At 37.4% G+C, this 19,840-nt stretch overlaps 1 protein-coding gene across 2 annotated transcripts in view; it reads left to right on the plus strand.

Annotated features, from left to right (window-relative positions):
• The window catches only part of CAMKMT (calmodulin-lysine N-methyltransferase), a 226,530-nt gene that overhangs the window by 198,022 nt on the left and 8,668 nt on the right, over nt 1-19,840 (plus strand). For both annotated transcript variants that reach the window (XM_075042848.1, XM_075042847.1), the window contains exons 8-10: nt 5,448-5,522; nt 12,539-12,602; nt 19,790-19,840. The exon at nt 19,790-19,840 is cut by the window's right edge and continues 81 nt beyond it. In XM_075042848.1, coding sequence (XP_074898949.1) covers nt 5,448-5,522; nt 12,539-12,602; nt 19,790-19,840 — 190 coding nt within the window. The remainder of the gene's footprint in view (nt 1-5,447; nt 5,523-12,538; nt 12,603-19,789) is intronic.

Here is a 19,840-nt window from a genome sequence, read left to right on the forward strand (position 1 = left end):
CAAAGATCAAGGTGTGGAGAAACATCCTGATGATGCCTTTTGTTAATGTGTTAATGAACTTGCTTCGTTAATGTCATAGAAAAAGTCATATAAACCCCCAGACAAAATCTTTTACCTGAACCTGTATACTTACCAATGATAATGCTTTTTAAAGATTGAAGCCTAAATTAAACTATGAAAAGAAGAGCTGAGTAGATAGGAGTTCTTGGTAGCTGTTCATCTGCTAAGCGGGACAAATTTTTTTATCTTTATTAAACCTACTAATACATTTTGAAGCAAGTAAGGCTTTTGTGTCTTTTGTCCTTTCTTCTAATTTTGATTTTTTGTCTTTATCTGCACAACTACTTTTCTGCTAACTTGAGAGCTACTCTAGCCTATGCCATTCATCAGAAGAACATTTCAGAGGTACTTGGAAATGTTTCAAGTTTTAACAATCAGAGACTTAACCTGCTTTTTCTCATGTAAGTTACCTGCCTAGACCCACTAGGAAGACAAACACTGAATAACAGAAGTTGAATAATAATAGTAATGAGGAATTTTGCATGAGAAATAAAAACCTGGTAAAATCAGGTCTTTTGTTGTAGATTGCTGAGATACTTTACCAGTGTATGAAAACGAGTGTCGACATTTGTCAGGCTATCCTCCATAAATTAGAATTACTGTAGAGGGGAAGTGCAGCCTTGGCTGCTGTAACTATCCCTGCAACATTTGCTATTTTGTTGTGGGTTTTTTTCTTTTAAATACATGGGGATATTTGGGAATACATTGGTAGTACTTAAAGTCTCTATTTTCTTAGTTGCTCCTTTTGTTCTGTTACCGTTATAATTCTTTTTATCTTGACCTAATTGCATTTTCTGGCTTGCTTGTCAATTGAAAAGATAAATCAGGGGAAAAAAAAGAAAGAAAATGCTTTGTTTGTGTTGTGTGTTGTTTGGGGTTTTTTTAATGAATTTCTTGCTTTCGAATGGTGTAAGGTTGACAGCCTAGGAAACTAAAGCATCAGTACATATTTTCTCAGACTATTTTCATAGTATGCTTTATCCCTGACCTAGAAAAGCCACCTCATCATGTGAGAGGATAGTTCATTCTCCATAGCTCATTCAGTCCTTGTCCTTTTTGCTAGGACTACCCATCAAGATTGCTAATTATAGTAATAGGTTTGTGACGTGGGTACTTTTCCTTCATTTGATACAGGCCATAAAGCAGCCATTAGCGGGTACCAAGTTTCAGCCACCATCAGTTTAACCTAAGTAGTAGCTGAACAGTGCAGTAGTGTTTTTCACTCACACCCTATTTCATTTTTTAATGTTCTTGTAGCCAAAAAAAGCTCCCAAACTGTTTTATATTTCCAGTGGTGTCGTGGTGTCAGTCAGCAACCAAGAACCACGCAGCCACTCACTCACTCCCCCCACGGTGGCATAGGGGGGAGAATCAGAAGACTAAATGTGAGAAAACTCGTGGGCTGAGATAAAGACAGTTTAATAGGTAAAGCAAAAGCTGCGCACACAAGCAAATAAAAACAAGGAATCCATTCACCACTTCCCATGGGCTGGCAGGTGTTCAGCCATCTCCAGGAAAGCAGGGCTCCATCACGCCTAACGGTGACTTGGGAAGACAAACACCATCACTCCGAACATCCCCACTTCCTCTTTCTTCCCCCAGCTTTATATGCTGAGCATGATGTCATACAGTCTGGAATATCCCTTGGGTCAGTTGGGGTCAGCTGTCCCGGCTGTGTCCCCTCCCAACTCCTTGTGTACCTGCTCACTGGCAGAGCATGGGAAACTGAAAAATCCTTAATTTAGGATAAGTGCTACTTAACAACAGCTGAAAACATCAGTGTGTTATCAACATTGTTCTCACACTAAATCCAAAACACAACACTATACCAGCTACTGGAAAGGAAATTGGCTCAATCCCAGCCCAAACCAGGACACAGTGGGTTTCAGACCCTTTTCTGCTGAAACTAAGTTGCCCATTTTCAATTGCAAGAAACTAAACCTGCCAGTGCAAAATAATGTCAAGAATGGGCTTGGACAGAAATATAGAGTAAAGCACATTTTTCAAATTTACAAAATAGTTTCAGCTGTTAGTAGTACTGTAGTGTCTTCCCTCAAAAGAAAGACATAAAAATATTATAGCTTTAAAACTTCTTATTTTGCTGGAAGAAAAATGGCTTCAGAAAAAAAGTGGTTTATGTCCACTAATTTAGCATCACTGGAAAGGGAACAAAGAGGAAAAGATTAACAAGGCTTGCATTTTTTTTCATGTTGGTACTCAACATGATACTGGTGATTTAAAAGACTTTTTGTGGTATGGTATTTTTACACTTATGTCTATTTTTTTTTAAGGAAACTTCATAAAGACTGAGATTTTCAGACTTCTGTTGCTAACACTTCCCTGGATTTCCTAGCAGTGCTTTTCTTTAAATGGAAATGCAATCAGCCCTTACTTCCTGTTGCCTTCAGTATTTCTTTCAGGTCTGACCACTAAGTCCTAGAGTCACATCCTCAATAATCCCTGAAAAAATTATTGTTCCTCACCCCCTTACTATGTATAGATATGTGCATTTAGATACACATATACCCATCTTTACCTTTCTCAGAGTTATTTTGCAATATCAGTGGATTCTTTTGTCCTTCACACTCAGGAATTGTGTTTGGATTACAAGAACTTGTATGGCTAGTTGATGGTATTCATATACATCCTGACTCTGATTCACTACTTTCATTAGCACTAGAATTCAAAATAGCTGATTCTGATTCAGAATCAGGCTGATTCTGACATCAGTGTTAATGATGATGTAATAATGCTGACTCTGAGCAGAATTGTATCTGATTCCCTGATATGCGGGGGCATGTCTGCTTTACGGGTGCAGGTGCAGATGTTTGATTGCAGCTCATGCAAATTTGTGGAAACATTAAACGGATAATGGTGTAGATATGGTAGCCCAGAGTTAGCTACCAAAACAGTTTTGGAGGTTGCAGCCATATTGAGCTTCACGTACCCTAGCTGCACTTCCCTTACTAGTCATACTTGCACTTGGCTAAAGATAGCATGGACAAATATATACACCTTGTAGTTGCATCTGTCCCACCAGTGTGCATACATCCTGAGTGAGATCAGAATGAGTCCTGTTGGTATTTATTTTATAGAAATTACCTTTAGTTTACGTGGTTATTTCCCCACAGGAATAATGATTTTCCTGTACCTTTTGAAAATTTATGGCAAAGTTGATTTTGAGAATCTTGTGTGTAAGTTTTATCATTGGCCTTTGCATAATTACCATGTCTTCAGGAATGCACCTGTACTGAAGCTAGCCACCAAGAGCAGCCCTGGTGCTAAATCAGGAAGATGAAGGAAGACTGGCTTATGGCTGGATGTGGGCCCTTAGCTCACTCCTCTAACAGCACACATGCCAGTCACGTTGCACCACTGCTCATGCTCCTGGCAACTCGTTGATTCCATATTTTGATTAGCATTTTGGTTTCTGAGCTTTTACCTTCCCACACAAACTCCTTTGTGCCTACAGTAGGTGTGCACAGAAAAATGCTGTATTTTGGATGCTCTGTGGGAAGCTGACGGTAACATGAGGGAGTGGTTTGGTTTTTTTTCCAGGAGGAGGCACCTGTGCTGCCTTCTGACCTGCACATGTGAAGTATAGTAAATATATGGGTTAAAAACCCCATAATTCAAATCCCTATAGAGGTACTGATCAGATCTCTGTTTCTGTAGCAATGAGAACCAAAGGTGGCCTTTTAAGGCTCGCAGTTCATCTACCAATTTCCAGTTTTGCTTCAGGATTCTTGAAGTATTAGAGTGCGTGCTTTAAACCCGCAAAACTTACCTTTACCTAATGTTCACCATTCTAACCTAAGTTTCCACGGAAACAGGGTTGAAAAAGCCGCTGGTAGCCAGCAGGCAGCCAGCAGCTGAGAGTGAGAACTGTCCTTTGACACTTTCCACTACTGGATGCCTGCTGCGTGCCAGTGTGCAAAGCTACCTAGGCTTCTAAAATCTGGGTTACTTTCAATTTGAGGGGGAAAAATTAAATTAATCTACTCTTTTCTCTCTTTTTTGGATTGTCACAGTAAATTCCAGGAGGCCAAATGGGCTAATGAGTTCTGATCTGTTCAGTTACACTGAACCCCACATAATCAAAGCTCTCTCAACCAACTGGGCCTCTCTTTTCATAATTTCCATGTTTTAAAAGCATTCTCTCTCAAATTTTGTGTCTGTGCACAGGTACATGCATATTGTGGTACCTTAATTCTTTATGGGTCTATATCTATCTATCTACATATTTACGAACCTTTTTTGCCTATAGTATAGTCAATGTCTAAAATTTCCTTTTTTCCCTGTATACTTAGAGAACATTTCTGAATGAACACATTACAACTGATCCACAGTTAAATATTAGGAGTAGGATGTGAATGGAGATGGCTTTTAACTAGAAGTAGATTATAGCTGCGGGAAGACTAAAGGGTCTATTTGGTCAAGACTCACACAAAACTGAGATAAGCATGCACAACCTGACAAGATCAGATTAGACCCTTCCTCCACAAGTGCTTTTTCCATAAATATTTATCTACTTTCTATTAGAAATAACCAGGAAATGTAAAAGAAGGGTAGATTCTTTTTTAAAAAGTAGCCTAGAAATAGAAATGCAGCTTCAAATCTTTGGGGTAATGATATTTTAAGTATGCAGGAAATTCCAATACTAGTTGCTGGTTTTCAAATGGGAGCAAAGTACTGAAATTCTTCATGGCAGCTACATGAATCGGCAGCATTTATAAACAAAGAACTTCGTACATGTGTGCATTTTTGCCTACTATTGAGTACCTTAGAATTAAATAACTTAACCACCTATGAGAGAATAGGTGTTGACAGAGTCAGCATTGCTGTATTTTTAAGCTTGCCTGAGGCAACATAGCTGGCATTGAAGTTAAGCTTGGCATTTTCTCACCCTGTCCCTCCTCCCTCCAGCCCAAGTGAATGCTCACTTCATCAATGAGAAACACAACTGACTTGCCTGCCAGATGTAACACAGATCCATGAATTCACATCTCTTCTGCAGATTTGTGTTTCATTCAGATTGTCGATACTTTGACTTCACTTCCTCATGCAGTGGTGTTAAGGGGTAAAAATCTGAAGCCATACATGTGCCACTAATTCAGAAATGCATATTTGTTGGTGATCCACTCATCAGAACCTGTGTGGATTGCCTTTCTGTTATAATAAAAAATAGCTTTTTAGCTTTGAGATATAAAACCGTAAAAATGTACAGAATAATATTTTTACATTCATCTTTGAAAGTAAAGAGTGTGTACTTTTTAAAAAACTTCCGTGTCACATAAGTATAATATTAATACTTAAAAAATCTCAAGATGAAAAATATAAGTCCTTTTTTCTTTTCTTTTTTTTTTTTTAATCTCTTTTTCCTCTAGCATTTTACGATGGGATAATGAGACAGATGTCTCTCAACTGGAAGGACATTTTGACATTGTTATGTGTGCTGACTGGTAAGTACATAAAAATCATAAAACTCATGTTAGAAAAATAGCTTTGCTGGAGTAATTGTACTGTGCTGCTTGCTGATGGCTAAGCAAAGTCAACAAATGAAGCACAAAGCCACCTTAACCTCAACAAATTAATATTCATCTCCATGTGACAGTTATAAGGTAGTCTTCTATCACACAGTAACTTCTACCACATTATTTCCCAAAGATTGATTTTGAGAAGCATTTCCATTTTCTGGAATTGCCTCTGTTTCATGCTTGACGTATCAGTAAATGGACGACTTAGGCAAATTGCAAATAATTATGGCTCAGTGAGGAACAGTCTGGAGAAAAGGGAGTTTATCAACACAAACAGCTCAATTAGCTTACTTCTTAGGAAAGATCTGACTATTGATATAAGGGGATATATTTTTTGCTCCCCGGAAAATCTTTCCGAGGAAAAAAAGATTTTCAAGACCCCCATCACAATCTGTTTCTTAAATCAATTTGACAGAAAAATTTGTAGACTTAGGCTTTATATTATTTACACAGGCACATGTTAATTATAAGAGAATTCTTAGTAAAAAAAGAGTACAACACTTAATTTATGAAAAGGTAGCTACATGTTACAATATGGTATATTGTTTAATAATTTATGCAAATAGATTTGGTTATTGACACAACCCTTTTCTGATACTGGATTTGCAGAATTGTGCTGTGCTATATTTACTGCATGCTAACTTTAAAAATGGTACATTATTATTAATTGTGTTATATAAATGGTGACAGTGTAAAAAGAGATGTGCAAATTTCATTTAGGAGAGTAGATGTTTGTAAATGAATCTCTCTTTCCTTCATGGATATTTGCTCTTTAAATGTCCAAAACAGAAAAGGCTGTTTATGTTTTTATTGCACATAACTGTCGTGAGAGACAAATTCTGAAAACAGGGACTTCCTAGGACAGCTCAGTTCAGCAGATTTCTGTACCTTACAAAGAAATAGTTAAAGGAAAAAGGCAAAGGGAAGAATGAAGCTGTCTATTGTCTTTTTAAACAATGTTCTTTTTAAGTGACTTCTGATAAAATATTCCTCTAAAGCTTTTTTTTTTCTTTGATATTTTGCTGTTTAAGCAAACCCTTCTTATTTCAGAAAAGCTACTGGGTTTGTATAGCACTGGAGAAAGTGTGTTTAGTTATCTTTTTTCTTTTTTCTAATACCTGTTTGTTAACAGAATGCAACAGTGCTTCATCTCTCTTAGCATTTAATTTCAGAAAAGTTCTTTGTTCCCAAAAAGGACAGAGAAGGGTTTCTAACTAATCGCTGATAATGTGCCTCAGAGATGCATCATCTGATTAAAATAAGGAGCTAAACAACACCATATGATTTCAGCAAGTAATTTAGTAAATGCCTTCCTCACCAAATATTAGAATGGATACTCCAGGTTTCATTGCACAGATGAAGTTAATGCTGGACAGGATTAGATCAGATTAAGTATGAAAGTCAGATCAGAATGCTGGCGGACATGAGCAGGAGGGCAGCAGTCTTCTCGGAGGCTTAGACAGGGCTCACATATGGATGTTCTCCAGATTATGTGGGTGAAGCAAGGTCTTGCCAAGAGATTTAGAGTTAAATTTGTTCTTCACACAAATATCAAAACAACCTGGCTGTGCCATCTCTTGTATTCTTGATACTCACACCATGTCATCCTATTTGTGCTGGGAGTACAGCAGAGTGGAGCAAGACTTAAGCTGGTTTTTTTCAGTAATATTCTTGCCTAATACTCCTCCCAGTCTGTTTGGAAATAGCGTAGTTTCTTTAGGAAACAAAGAATCAAACATGACAGGTAAAATACATAATGCATTTGCAATCCCTGCATTTTGTGCATTTATTTTGAAGCACTTAAGATGCAGGTAGGTGTATAAATATTTATAGATTTCTCAAAAATAAATAGAAGTGTGCAGGTTAGTTTAAAGTACGTGGGTTTATTCACAAATTCTCTCTATTTTCTTATTGCAAGTGCCCATGTACGTGGTTTAATAAGCATGAAAATCCCTTTATTGTTTGTTTCTTTTAGAAATCATTCTTTTAGTTATGACACCAGGTTTTCTGGTACATGAAAAGGCTGGGGAAAAAAATGTTCCATGCTTTATCAAACTCAAATCTTCTTTTCATTTTCATGTATTTCTCTTCTGAGATACAGAATCAGCTTGAGAACTGTTGGCAGGATTTTTGCTCTCTGAATTTTTTGGGCTGCCATTGAAGAGGAAGAAAAAATATCTCTTTTCTTATAGCTCCTCGGCTGAAACTTGAAGTATGCAGCGATAAAAACAGATAGAATAGATTGCATTTAGTTTAACACCATCATATAGTTCATTGTCAGTCAATAAAATCTGAGATTAGAACAGAGAACTAGAAAGCAAAAAATCTGAGTTCAAATATTAGGTACATGGATAAATTTTTATTGAAGTATTTCCAGCAAGGGTGATATTGTCTGATTCTCTGAATAGCTAACCAGTGGTACTGCTTGATCCCATTTACATGAAAACAAGCTCTATTCATAAACATATTCCAAATCTACATGGAGGTTCAAGTAAAAATGCACATGACTACAACAAGCAGCGATATGTTTATATTCATATATTTACAGTCAGACTTTCATAAACCTTGTGTGCAGGAATGGAAAATAAGTTATTTCCCAGAACAGACAGTCTATTAGTTAACAGCTAAATTTAGTAGCTCAACTAGATTATAAAATAAATAAGAAGCAAACTGCGAAAGCTAGTCATTATTTAACCATTCAGGATTTTGACAATAAAAATAGTTTCATGGTTCAGCAGTCCCGAAATAACTTGTAAAATGTCAACTCTGAGATAAAATAAGGAAAAAAATAATCTTGGTGAGGCCACACCTGGAAGAAGGATACACTGGAAAAAAATACTGAAATAATGGAAACTTTAAAGCATATCCACTCACCTCATGTTTTTGAGGGGGAATTTTAAGGCAAGGTGGGGGCTGCCAGAATTTTAGTCTTTCACTTGACCTACGCTTGTGGATATAAAGTCATGCAGGTGCTGGAATTGTAAGAGTGCCTATGAATAGAGGAGGAGAAATTACAGGTGCCTGTATGGACAGGCCAAAACCACAACTCTTCCAAAGCTCTTGAGAGCCTCAGTTTTCTGATTATTTAAAAAGAAGCATATATATCCTTTTCTTTATTAAGAGAAAAGTTGCTGAGATTTTTAATCCAAGGAGAGTCAAGGCCAGTAGGACTGAGTCAGTAGAAAAATCTTAGTTTTTCACGTTCTTGTGAAACAAGTTTTCACAAATAATTTTAATCTAGAGACAGTATAAGGTCTAGATCCTGATATCATTTTGGAAATGCATAATATCCCACTTTACTTAGACTGATTATATGCTTAAAGTCTGGCACATGCATAAGTATTTGCACAACAGAGGCCAGGGGAGCTATCCCACGTTACTTTCACTGCTGAGATTTTTGCTGAAGTCATGGGGAGTTGTGGATTCACCAGGAATGTAGAACTAAACTAAAAGTATTCTTTAAATACCTTAAAATATGTCAATTTTGTCTCCATTAGGATATTTCATTTAATATAAAGAATCTTTTTGCAGGAATGCAGTAAGATCTCTGTCCTTCTTCAGTTTAAATTTATTATTTGCTTTAAGCCTGATTTCTTGCAGACACTTTCAAGTGCATTGGAATCTGACAACATGGAAGTAAGAGGTTTTTTCAGTTTATGTCAGCCGTGCAGTTGAAGGCGAACAAAAAGATAAATGGCTTTATATGTTAGGCACTATACATGAATGTAGTCATGTCTAAAGTACACCTGTAAACTAAGCTGTCTTACCAGTTGCAAAGTATGCAAAAAGAAAAATAAGTTCACATCATAGCCTATAAAATTTAAGTATATGCCCCTTGTTGCAAGGCACAAGATAAAAGGATATCAGCATGAAGCAAACTGAGAATCTACTTGTTTTTTTAAATTTGTTTCCTTGTGGCTTACTGCTACTTCCGTACAGTTGTGGTATAAACTTTCATTTTGGTTTTAATGGTAATGTAAAATTAAAAAAAAACCAAGAGGAGGGACATGACAAGATTGCCTGCGTGCTCATCCAGATTTCACAGGTTAAGAGCACTGCGTAAGCAAAAGCCAAATCATCAGCTGTGTTCTTGCCTCTCTGCTGCTGTGATCCAAAACTTCCTTGCTGGCCCAAGGAAACCTTGCTATTCCTGTCCCGAGTTACTGATTTCAGAGCATCTTTACTACATAAACATGAGACATTACCACTAAAGTAATGGTGAGCTAAGCCAAATTTGGATTGAGGTGTGAGAACTGAGTGTGAATGGTTTAGAACAATACATTATTTAATTTCACTGAGCTGTTGTGAGCTTTAAAGGATTCTCTTGGGTACATTTTCAGTATGCTGTGGTAATATTTAGTCATACAAATTCTACTGGTAAGAGAAATTGCTTGACTAAATCTCCTTGCGTGGGCCAAATCCTGTGCTGGCCCTGTCTGCAGCACAGATTATCTAGCGATTTCTTCAGGATTTTCCTCATTCAAGGCGTCCTCCAACTCAGAGGGAAAATAGACATGTTTCCTGGAGTCACTGCATTGCATTAACATTGCTTCCAGCCTCCTCTGCTCACTCTGATCAGAGTACATGGCTCACAGAGCAACAGACTTAAAATCGCAGTATTGGAGACTATTGTCAATTGAAGTAGGTCCTGTTCCCAGGGTCAGGCCTTTTGGAGGGCAGGGACAACTTAGGAGCAGAGCCAGGGCAATTGTCCCAGGTTATCTGCTTTCCTAAGTTAAGACGGCTAAGAATCTATCTCCCATATCACCAAAATATCAATTGGGGTTGGACAGAAAAGGTATTACTGAAGTTGTCTAATCTAGCAGGTCATGTAACCATTTTAAGTTCTCAGACACTCAGTTTGTGGTGAACAAAGGCCTGCAGTCCTCTCATTGTAAAGGAACAAGATTGGTAGCAGCAGCTGTGCCCCTATCTCATTGTAAAAGGAGAGAATGGTATGCAGGTCCATGAAAAAGGAATTTTAGCACTGGTAAGCTGCCCCAAAATTGTATTTCCACGACACTACTTTCAAAAATAAAAATAAGTGCATTTTTCATTTGGAATGTACTTCTGGCTATGCAGGATCTCAGCAAGTCTTCAATGTGTGCATGCTTGCAATGTTTCATGTTGAAGAAAATTAATTATTTTTAGTGATTCTTTTGGGAGAGAACTCATGCACTTTATCCCACCTCTTCTGCAGGTGGCTAAGCTCCTGGTGAAGTAGTGTCTTATGGTATCTATAGGGATCTACCTGAGGTGAATGTGATTAAAATTCCCAGGCAATATCAGAGATATCAGCTGCTGTTTCAATGAATTAAATTTAAACAAGAATTTTTTCAGTAAGATTCTTCCAGTAAGGTTAATCAGGGCTGAGGGGCAGCCATCATGCCAATTGCTAAAGTTTAAATTTTCTTATGGGCAGTCTATCAGAGAAATTGTTAGCTAGTACTTCGATATCTTGAGAAGAAATTCAAAAGGTCATACTATTATATGAAATGTTCTTTAAGAAATGTATGGATACCCAGTCTACCATATTTTCTCAACAACATGAGGTTCTGCCAGTTTTTACTGATGAAATGTGGTCACTGACAAGTTTTCTGATAGGCTTTTTTTTTTTTTCTGAGTAACAAAAATTCACAGCTGTTACGCAGCCACTTGACCCTATGATATGTAATATTGTATGCTCCTTAGTAGTTGTGGATTGTCCTTACCTAAATATCCACACATATTCTGTTCTTGATGACTGGCGTGTGGTTGCAGACCACTTTTTTCTCTTCAGTGTTTTCATATATTCTTTGTATTCTTTTAGAAATTTCAAACCTGGAAAAAAAAATTGCCCACATCTCTTCAGAAAGAGATCTTTGAGAATAAAGGAAAGGGAAGTATAGAAAAAAATCTTAAAGAATGGACAAAATGCTGTGTAGTGTGGAACTTGAGCTTAACACAGGCTGGGAAGCAGTTTTATTACAGAGAAAGCATGAAAAATAATGAAGAAAGAATCACATTATTTGTGGCCTGCTTGATAGAGTTTCTTATCTGAATCACCAATATAAATGCAGCCCTTGGTAGTAAGGACTGAAAGGCATCAGTTGCTGTCTGATGGTTGTTCACTAACCATTGTAAATGCACTCTCATCCACAGTAACTAGATGTCCACAAATATCTAGTCAAGAGTGATTGGCACCCTGGTTGCCACTATTAGTATATACATTAAGGTACTGAGAGGCATGAAGAATGAATTATCCCCTCAAATCATGAGGTAATCACACCAAAATAGGACTGAGCATGTTGGCAACATCGCATGGGAAAATTGACTCTGCTGCTGTCCTTGCGGGACCCATGCTGGAGATGAAGGATTTTGCTCTTGAGAGAGGACAACTCTGTACGATCTGGGTCATTGTATTTGAACAGTGTTTGAGGGAGAGAGGAGGTAGGGCCTTGTAAATCTTTATAGGGATAGATAGGGATAGATACATAAATAGAACAAATATGCATAATCGATAATAATGAATTAAAGCCACAACTGTGAAGGTAAAAGAAAAAAAAAATACCCTTAATGTTAACCCCTGAAATACAATAGAAAACACTTTTAAAAACTCCACCCCAGCCTTGTGTAAAAAAAAGCATGTAAAATGTTAACTTTGTATATTGATCCTGATTTCTGATATGGTAGTATTGTAATAGCTAGCATATGTGATTTGTGAATTTCAGCTATATAAAGATCTGTTTCGTGTTGCTATTTTAGCTTTGGTTTAGATTATATTTGGGTTTATGTATTTTTTTAATATTTAAAAGTACCTGGACTGGACAGAACTGTAGACCACAGTTTCTCTTTTACAGCATTGTGTAAACATATGTAATTAGCCTTGTACTTATCTGCATTAGTATCATTAGAATTGAAAACCCATTTTAATCTGGATTCTGTTCTCTTCTCAATGTCAGCCTGTTTCTGGACCGGTACAGAGCTGGCCTTGTTGATGCAATAAAGAGATTACTCCAACCCAGTGTAAGTATGTTTCTATTTTCTCCTGAACACTGGCTTCAGAATAATTAGTCTGTGCACAATGATTGAGAGAGTAATGGAATGGCAGGATTAATGTCATGTAATACTTTAATACTTATTATGTCCAACTTCAATTGAGTCTTCTAATCTATCAGATTCTTTCCTAATCATAAACTAGGAAACTTCTTATACTTGGCCTTCTGATAAGGAACACAGTGGGTAGTAAAATAAATGAAACCGCTTCAAAGATAGCGCGAGATTATTTTTATCAAAGCGTTTCTCAAGTATTTTCCTTTGATAATAATGTCTTCATATTAAAGTAAAAGTATGATATTGAAAGTTTTTATGTTGGCTTCTGTCATTTGTAATCCCTTCAATTGTAACCTTTGTCATTGTGTATTTATTTATTATGAAAGAATATTTTTTCTTTTCATTTCTGTTCATATAAAATGAACAAAACCCTTATGCATATATTGTAGCCTAAAACTTTTTTTCCATTAAGTAAGCCCTGTGTTTACATGTTTTATGCTTTAGAACATAACAAAATTAAGCTCTTCATAAAATGCCTACATGTTCTACATGATTGTCACTGAGGAAATACTTTACCAATCTCAATCTATTAGGCTGTCAAATCAGAGAGACCTACAGGCAAAAACCCCAAAGCTGCTATGTGCATATACTTATACCAACCAAATAAACTTGAATCTCAAAAAAAAATTTTTTAAAAGAAGATACCAAAATAAGAATACGAGAAAACATGTGAAGTAATTGCTATAAGTAGGAATTTGAAACAGGAGGTTTACCTTTTATGCTTAACATACTAATCCTCCAGTAAGGTGAATTTTCCATTTCAAAACAAAAGTATTTCATGTTAGCAGTGCATTCTCCAAACTTCATTTAAAAAATTGTATTGTACTTTTTGTACAAAAGATTTTCTCTGTAAAAGGAATAGAAGACCCAAATGTGCAAAGGCTTAAGAAACCGAGTCATTTTAGTCATGTAAGTAATCCCATTCTTTGCTAAGAGTCATCAGGTTTCTATTCTTGGTTCTAGCATAGACTTTCCTGAGTGACCTAAGGCAAGTCACTTAAGACTGAATTATTTTAATGAGCTGTGGGTCAAGGCTGCCAGGAAGACAGGAGAAATGTAGCACCCTGAGGAAAAGGTCACCCAGATACTTCAGTCAGTGGCAGCAAGGGGAGGTTAAGCAGCTCCTGCCCAGGGTGGTGCATTCTGACTTTCATGATGTACCATCAGTTGTCAGGGTGCAATAATTTTGGGGACCAGAGGTGATCTGGAACACAAAGCTGATCCCAGTTTAAAAAAAATGCAAAAAGTTTTTTTTTTTCAGCGTGTTTGCAACTGGTTCTTCAGGTAGCCCCATAGGCCACTGTCTTGGCTCAATGAAAGGGCACTGGGGGAGAAGAGTATGGGTGGCAGGAAGAGAAGTGTATAAAGAGGTGCCCTGGTAACTGTGACCTGGCTAGAGCCTCTAGCTGGAATAGCTGTTAGTTGCTTTGTCTCCTGCTCATAGCTAGTCATGGTCTCGTGGTCTATATTGCCAAAAACATGAGTACACACATACATTTGTATATGCACACACACACATGCATTCTTTACCTGGGCTGATTAGCTCAACCAGAGAATTTGATTTAAAAAACAATGACAATAATGCAGCCTGAATTTTAAGTAGTGTTCATAGCTCAAGTTCCCATCTCTAGACAATTTAGGATTTGTTAACCTGACTTTAAGCCAAAACTGGCTGGACTTTGTAGCTTTTTAACTCCAGTCAGCTAATTCAAATTCAGAACATGCCTTTGTTTTTCAGAGCAGATAAACTACAGTCTTTTGTGAATGTAGATGGAGTAAAGGGAGATGGCTTTTTGTTGCCTGTCTTCCTAGTCTGGCTTGCTTCTGCATGTTGTGATTAATAGCATAGTGTCCTGGTTTCAGCTGGGATAGAGTTAACTGTCTTCCTAGTAGCTGGTGCAGTGCTATGTTTTGAGTTCAGTATGTGAAGAATGTTGATAACACTGATGTTTTCAGTTGTTGCTCAGTAGTGTTTAGACTATAGTCAAGGATTTTTCAGCTTCTCATGCCCAGCCAGGGCACCTGACCCAAACTGGCCAACGGTGTATTCCATACCATGTGACGTCCCATCTAGTTTAGGAACTGGGAAGCGGGGGGCAGGGAATCGCCGCTCGGGGACTGGCTGGGTGTTGGTCGGCGGGTGGTGAGCAATTGCCCTGCGCATCATTTGTACATTCCAATCCTTTTATTACTACTGCTGTCATTTTATTAGTGTTATCATTATCATTATTAGTTTCTTCTTTTCTGTTCTATTAAACTGTTTTTATCTCAACCCAGGAGTTTTACTTCTTTTCCTGATTTTCTCCCCCATCCCACTGGATGGGGGGGGGAGTGAGTGAGCGGCTGCGTGGTGCTTAGTTGCTGGCTGCAGTTAAACCACGACACATAGCCTGTACTTATTTGCTATGCATTTTAGGCCATGGTTCCTATTTCTTATCAGGAAAGCTAGCTTAAGAAATTCTTTCTCCTTGCAGGTATTTCTGTTGCAGTTTTGGACCACTGTCCGAGCTGTATTTTTTAACTAAAGTCATTTGCCTAATCCACTTTATGGATGGTTGTATGGATGGATATCCAGTTATAGCATGGCCTTGCAAATTATTGTAATTCATAACTAAGAGGACAGCAAACTATTGTGTGGGGTGGAAGCTAGGAGTACAGACACATAAAATGAGCTCTTTTGTCCAAAAAGGACATGTTGAACAGAGATGCCTTCAAGCATATGCTTTCATTGGTTAAAAGACCCAAATAAAAGCATATACTCATTTGAGATCCCAAGAGAAGATTCAGTCACAAGTACAAAACAGTTATTATTTTTACTATTCTTGTTAACCTCTATAAATGTAAGGATAACGTCAGAAGAAACTTTACTAAATGGCACTATACTTTGGCCTTTAAAGGAAATATAAATTAATAGTGAACTCATTTGCCAGTTGCAATAATTAAGAATAGTTTATGGGCATTAGTTTGTGCCCATAAACTACTTTGATTAAGTTCACCCTTCTACATGAATTATGTTGTCTCAGATTTAGATGTTACATTTCCTTATTGGTAATACTTTGCCAAATTGATAGAGGAATGATCTCAAATTGAAGACATATCTAGATGTGAGACATCTTTCAAGTGTAACTAGGATGCAGCTAGGATAGAAGAGTTCAGGGAAAGTATTAGCCAGTAAAACCAGAAGGAAAAGTGGAGTAAACAGAAAATAATGGGTATCCTTACAAAGTTGACTTGAAGGAGAAATTCAGAACAGGTAATCTATTCTTACTGTTAGTGTAAAAAGGGATAAATGTATCTGCAGTATTTCCTTTTTCATTAAGGAAGTTATCTGTGGCTATTAGAATCCTTATGCACAGAATGATGTGTTTTGGGTAACTTTTTGTATTCCTGGAAACAGGACTCTGGTGATTTCAGTCATCTGATCCATAGCATGGCCTCATGGACAGTTGTATTGGCACAGTAAGAGAGGACCAGAAATGAGCAGCTCACATGGTTACTGGGGGCTAAGATTTCTATCTGAATTTGTTACAAAGGCAAATGTCACCTGTAAACTGATTCCAAGAATTAGGCACTGAAATTTTACATCAAACAAATTTATCTTGAATGGCTATATTTTATTCCTTTTATAAACAAGCTACTTGATTTGCCAACATTTCATTTTATTTTTTCCTATCAATAAAATATACTTGTAATTTCGATCTCAGAATAAGCAGTTGCTTGTTTGTGTATTTCCCTAATTAAGAATATTTTTTATGAAGGCTTTGATTTTTCTGTGGCCTATCCACTCAAAACCCCAATGAAATCAATGGGATGCTATTGAGCTGTGATTAGTACCAGCAAATAAGACTGCATTTAATAATGATTGTTGAGTAAACTTAGTCATAGTCATGTCCAAAATGTGAACGTCTGTCCCATTATCTTACTGCAGCATTTTAGTGACACTTTGAACTATTGTAACTGACATTTTCCTTTGTGTTTTGTTCGTGAGTTTACTGGAAGTATTTTCCCAGCTGGGGAAAGGCCATTTTGGACTTTAAACATCATCCTAAACTGAGAGGCACTTCTGAATTAGAATTAAACAGCCTTGAGATAGTCCATCAAGTGTAGATCCAGGCCACTGGTCTAATTTTTTTATTGTACAGCAACTAAGAAATGAAAAACTTTTTAAAATTAGAAACACGAATGCAGACCCACAACAGGTAGCGGAATCACAGAGATCAAGCAGTTGACAAGAAAGTGCTTTAAACCCAGATTATGATAGACCAGAATTGACCACAGTACCTCCAAAATACCTGCCAGTTTTGCGGAGATCATTGTAGTATTAAACTTAATCATGATTTCTTGATTTTTATCAGCAAGGGCAAGATCCTCACATGTTTTAGACGCACACTAAATTCAATAGATGATTGGGTTTTTACACGAGCTAAAGAGCTGGCCAAAAGTAACTGTGTAGTGATTTCCATAAAAGGCCATTCCCCTTTTTCGAAGTTATTTCAAGATTATCAGTCTGGTTTTAAGAGACATTTCATACCATGTTACATTCTATTTTACTGTATTTCTCTTTCAAATTAAATTTGAAGTAGTCTATGGAGTATGAGAAGGAATGACCACAGGAACTGCTGACTCCAGATGGAATTCTGTAAGGGGGTGCTGTTGTATGAGCATTGCTTCCTCATTGAAGCTGCTGGATCAGTGGCCGATGTAGGGCGTGTGGCCTCCAGCAGTCTCCATTCATGAGGTTTAGCCATTCCTGAAGTCCCTGCGTGAATCGTGTGGTCAGTAAGCCCTGGGTGGGTGTTGTGGTTTAACCCCAGCCAACGAATAAGCACCATGCAGCCACTTGCTCACTCCCCCCTCAGTGGAATGGGGGAGAGAATTGGGGAAAAAGAAGTAAAACTCATCTGTTGAGGTAAAGACAATTTAATAGGACAAAAAAGGAAGGAGATAATAATAATAGTACTAATAATGATGATAATAGAATATACAAAACAAGTGATGCACAATACAATTGCTCACCACCTGCTGACCAATGCCCAGCCAATCTCTGAGCCCTGGTGTCCCCCAGCCAGCGCCCCCCAGTTTATATGCTGGGCATGACATCATATGGTATAGAATACCACTTTGGCTCGTTTGAGTCAGCTGTCCTGGCTGTGTCGCCTCCCAATTTCTTGCACACTCCCAGCCTGCACTGATGGGGCAGCATGAGAAGCTGAAAAGTCCTTGGCTTAGTGTAAGCACTGGTCAGCAACAACTAAAAACATCAGTGTGTTATCAACATTATTCTCATCCTAAATCCAAAATACAGCTCTACACCAGCTACTAAGAAGAAAACCAACTTTTTTCCAGCTGAAACAAGAACAGTGGGGGACATGTTTCCCATTACAGTGACCTCTCTGTGAAGCTGCCCGTGATGATGAGGGACTCCAGAGGAGTCTCATCCTTCTTATGCCAGGAAGGGTCTCTGCAGAACAACATTCTGGGGAGCATGAGATGGCAGCAGGAGGAGGATCCTCAGCTAAAGACTCCCTTTGCTACCCACCTCTGTCTGATGACATTAAAGCATGCCAAGGATGTGAGGAAACTGATTGTGAATTTCCTGTGTTTAATGTTTTTCATCCCTAGCTGAGCCTATATTCAGATCTAACATTTACATAATGAATTCCAGTGCCTTTGGTGGGAGTTACACCCCTTTGTACCTCATAGTTAGCCACAGAATTAAAGTTACAGCTACAGAAATGAACAGAAGTGAGTTGCTTTGGATATTGCCCTAGGTCTCCTTTGTGCTTAAATTTCCCATGAGAAAGATAACAGTATTTCCCTATCTCACAGAGGCATTGTGAGAATAAATACAGTGCTGTGGTATTAATGATTGAAGTCTTTTAAGTAGACATTAGTACCATAGATACTGACGTAGAGTTTTTATTGCTGCCTCACTGCATGTTGTCTCAGTGTGTGTGTGCGTGAGCTGTAACACACAGATTTGTTCCCTATTCTCCACACTGTCTGTGTCAGCATTGTAACTTTCCAGAGTTCTCATTGAAATTTTCTCAGCCAAACATTATTCTACAATGTCTTATCATTTTACAACTTCTTCAAATCCCTAAAAATATTTTTTGTCTCTTTGGTTGATTACAGCACCTCACAAATTAGTCTTAGCTCTCATTAATATAGAAGTTAAACACAAGAACTCACAGTAAACTTCATGGCTGCCCTTGGTGTGATATGCTGTTGGCTGATATTAACCTTCGTTTACAGCTCTTCAACCAGTTTTCATTCCATGTGACAGAACACAGTATTCAGCCAATTAGAATTAATTTTGTAAATAAGATTTCAAGAGATGCTATATCAAGTAGGTTAGGTTTGGGGCTTGTACTTTGCACAGAGTCTAAAATCTATCAGTTTAAGGTACAGTCATTTTTGTTTTCTTAAATACAGAAGGATGAACAAAAAATTAGCTAATGGACCATAATGTATTGCCTAGGCATCATAAATGGCCTGATCGTCTTGAAAGATCCAGAATTACTATGCAAGAACATTAAGTCCTGCTTTAAATGCAATTTACCATTTTAAGGTCAAATTTGGTTGCACTGCTCAGGTAGTTTAAAATATCTTTAAAAAATTAATAATCAGGTTTGATTTGCCTCCCATTTTGCCTTGTTTTACACTGTTGTAATTCCACTGACAGCAAATGGGAGGTAGTTTTCTATGTGTGAGAGTGAAAAAAGAAAATCATTATTTACAGTCTTTGCATGGTCATGAGCTAACAAACAGATTTTGCATTGAGTGTATGTTTTGTATGCTTTTTCTGTGTTTTATTTTGGTAATTCATAGCCACCATTATTACATGAAAAGGAGCAGATGTATGGCAGCTGGCAGTTTTCTAAAGAAAATATTTATTTATTACTTTCTATTTTGCATTTGTTTAATCACAGAAATCTTGCATATTTTGAACAATTATTTGTATCACTCTATTTTAGTATTTTACCAAGAGAACAACTGACTTTTCCAGCTTGAGTATATTGAAAGCTTATTCAGGTGTATGTTATAGCTGGTTCTCTTCCAGTTTTAAAAATGTATAAATTCTCTTTTTAATGTTCCAGGGAAAAGCAATGGTATTTGCTCCACTCCGAGGGAATACTTTAAACCAGTTT

The sequence above is a fragment of the Buteo buteo genome, chromosome 12, assembly GCF_964188355.1.
Source record: "Buteo buteo chromosome 12, bButBut1.hap1.1, whole genome shotgun sequence".
In the NCBI taxonomy this organism is placed as follows: Eukaryota; Metazoa; Chordata; class Aves; order Accipitriformes; family Accipitridae; genus Buteo; species Buteo buteo.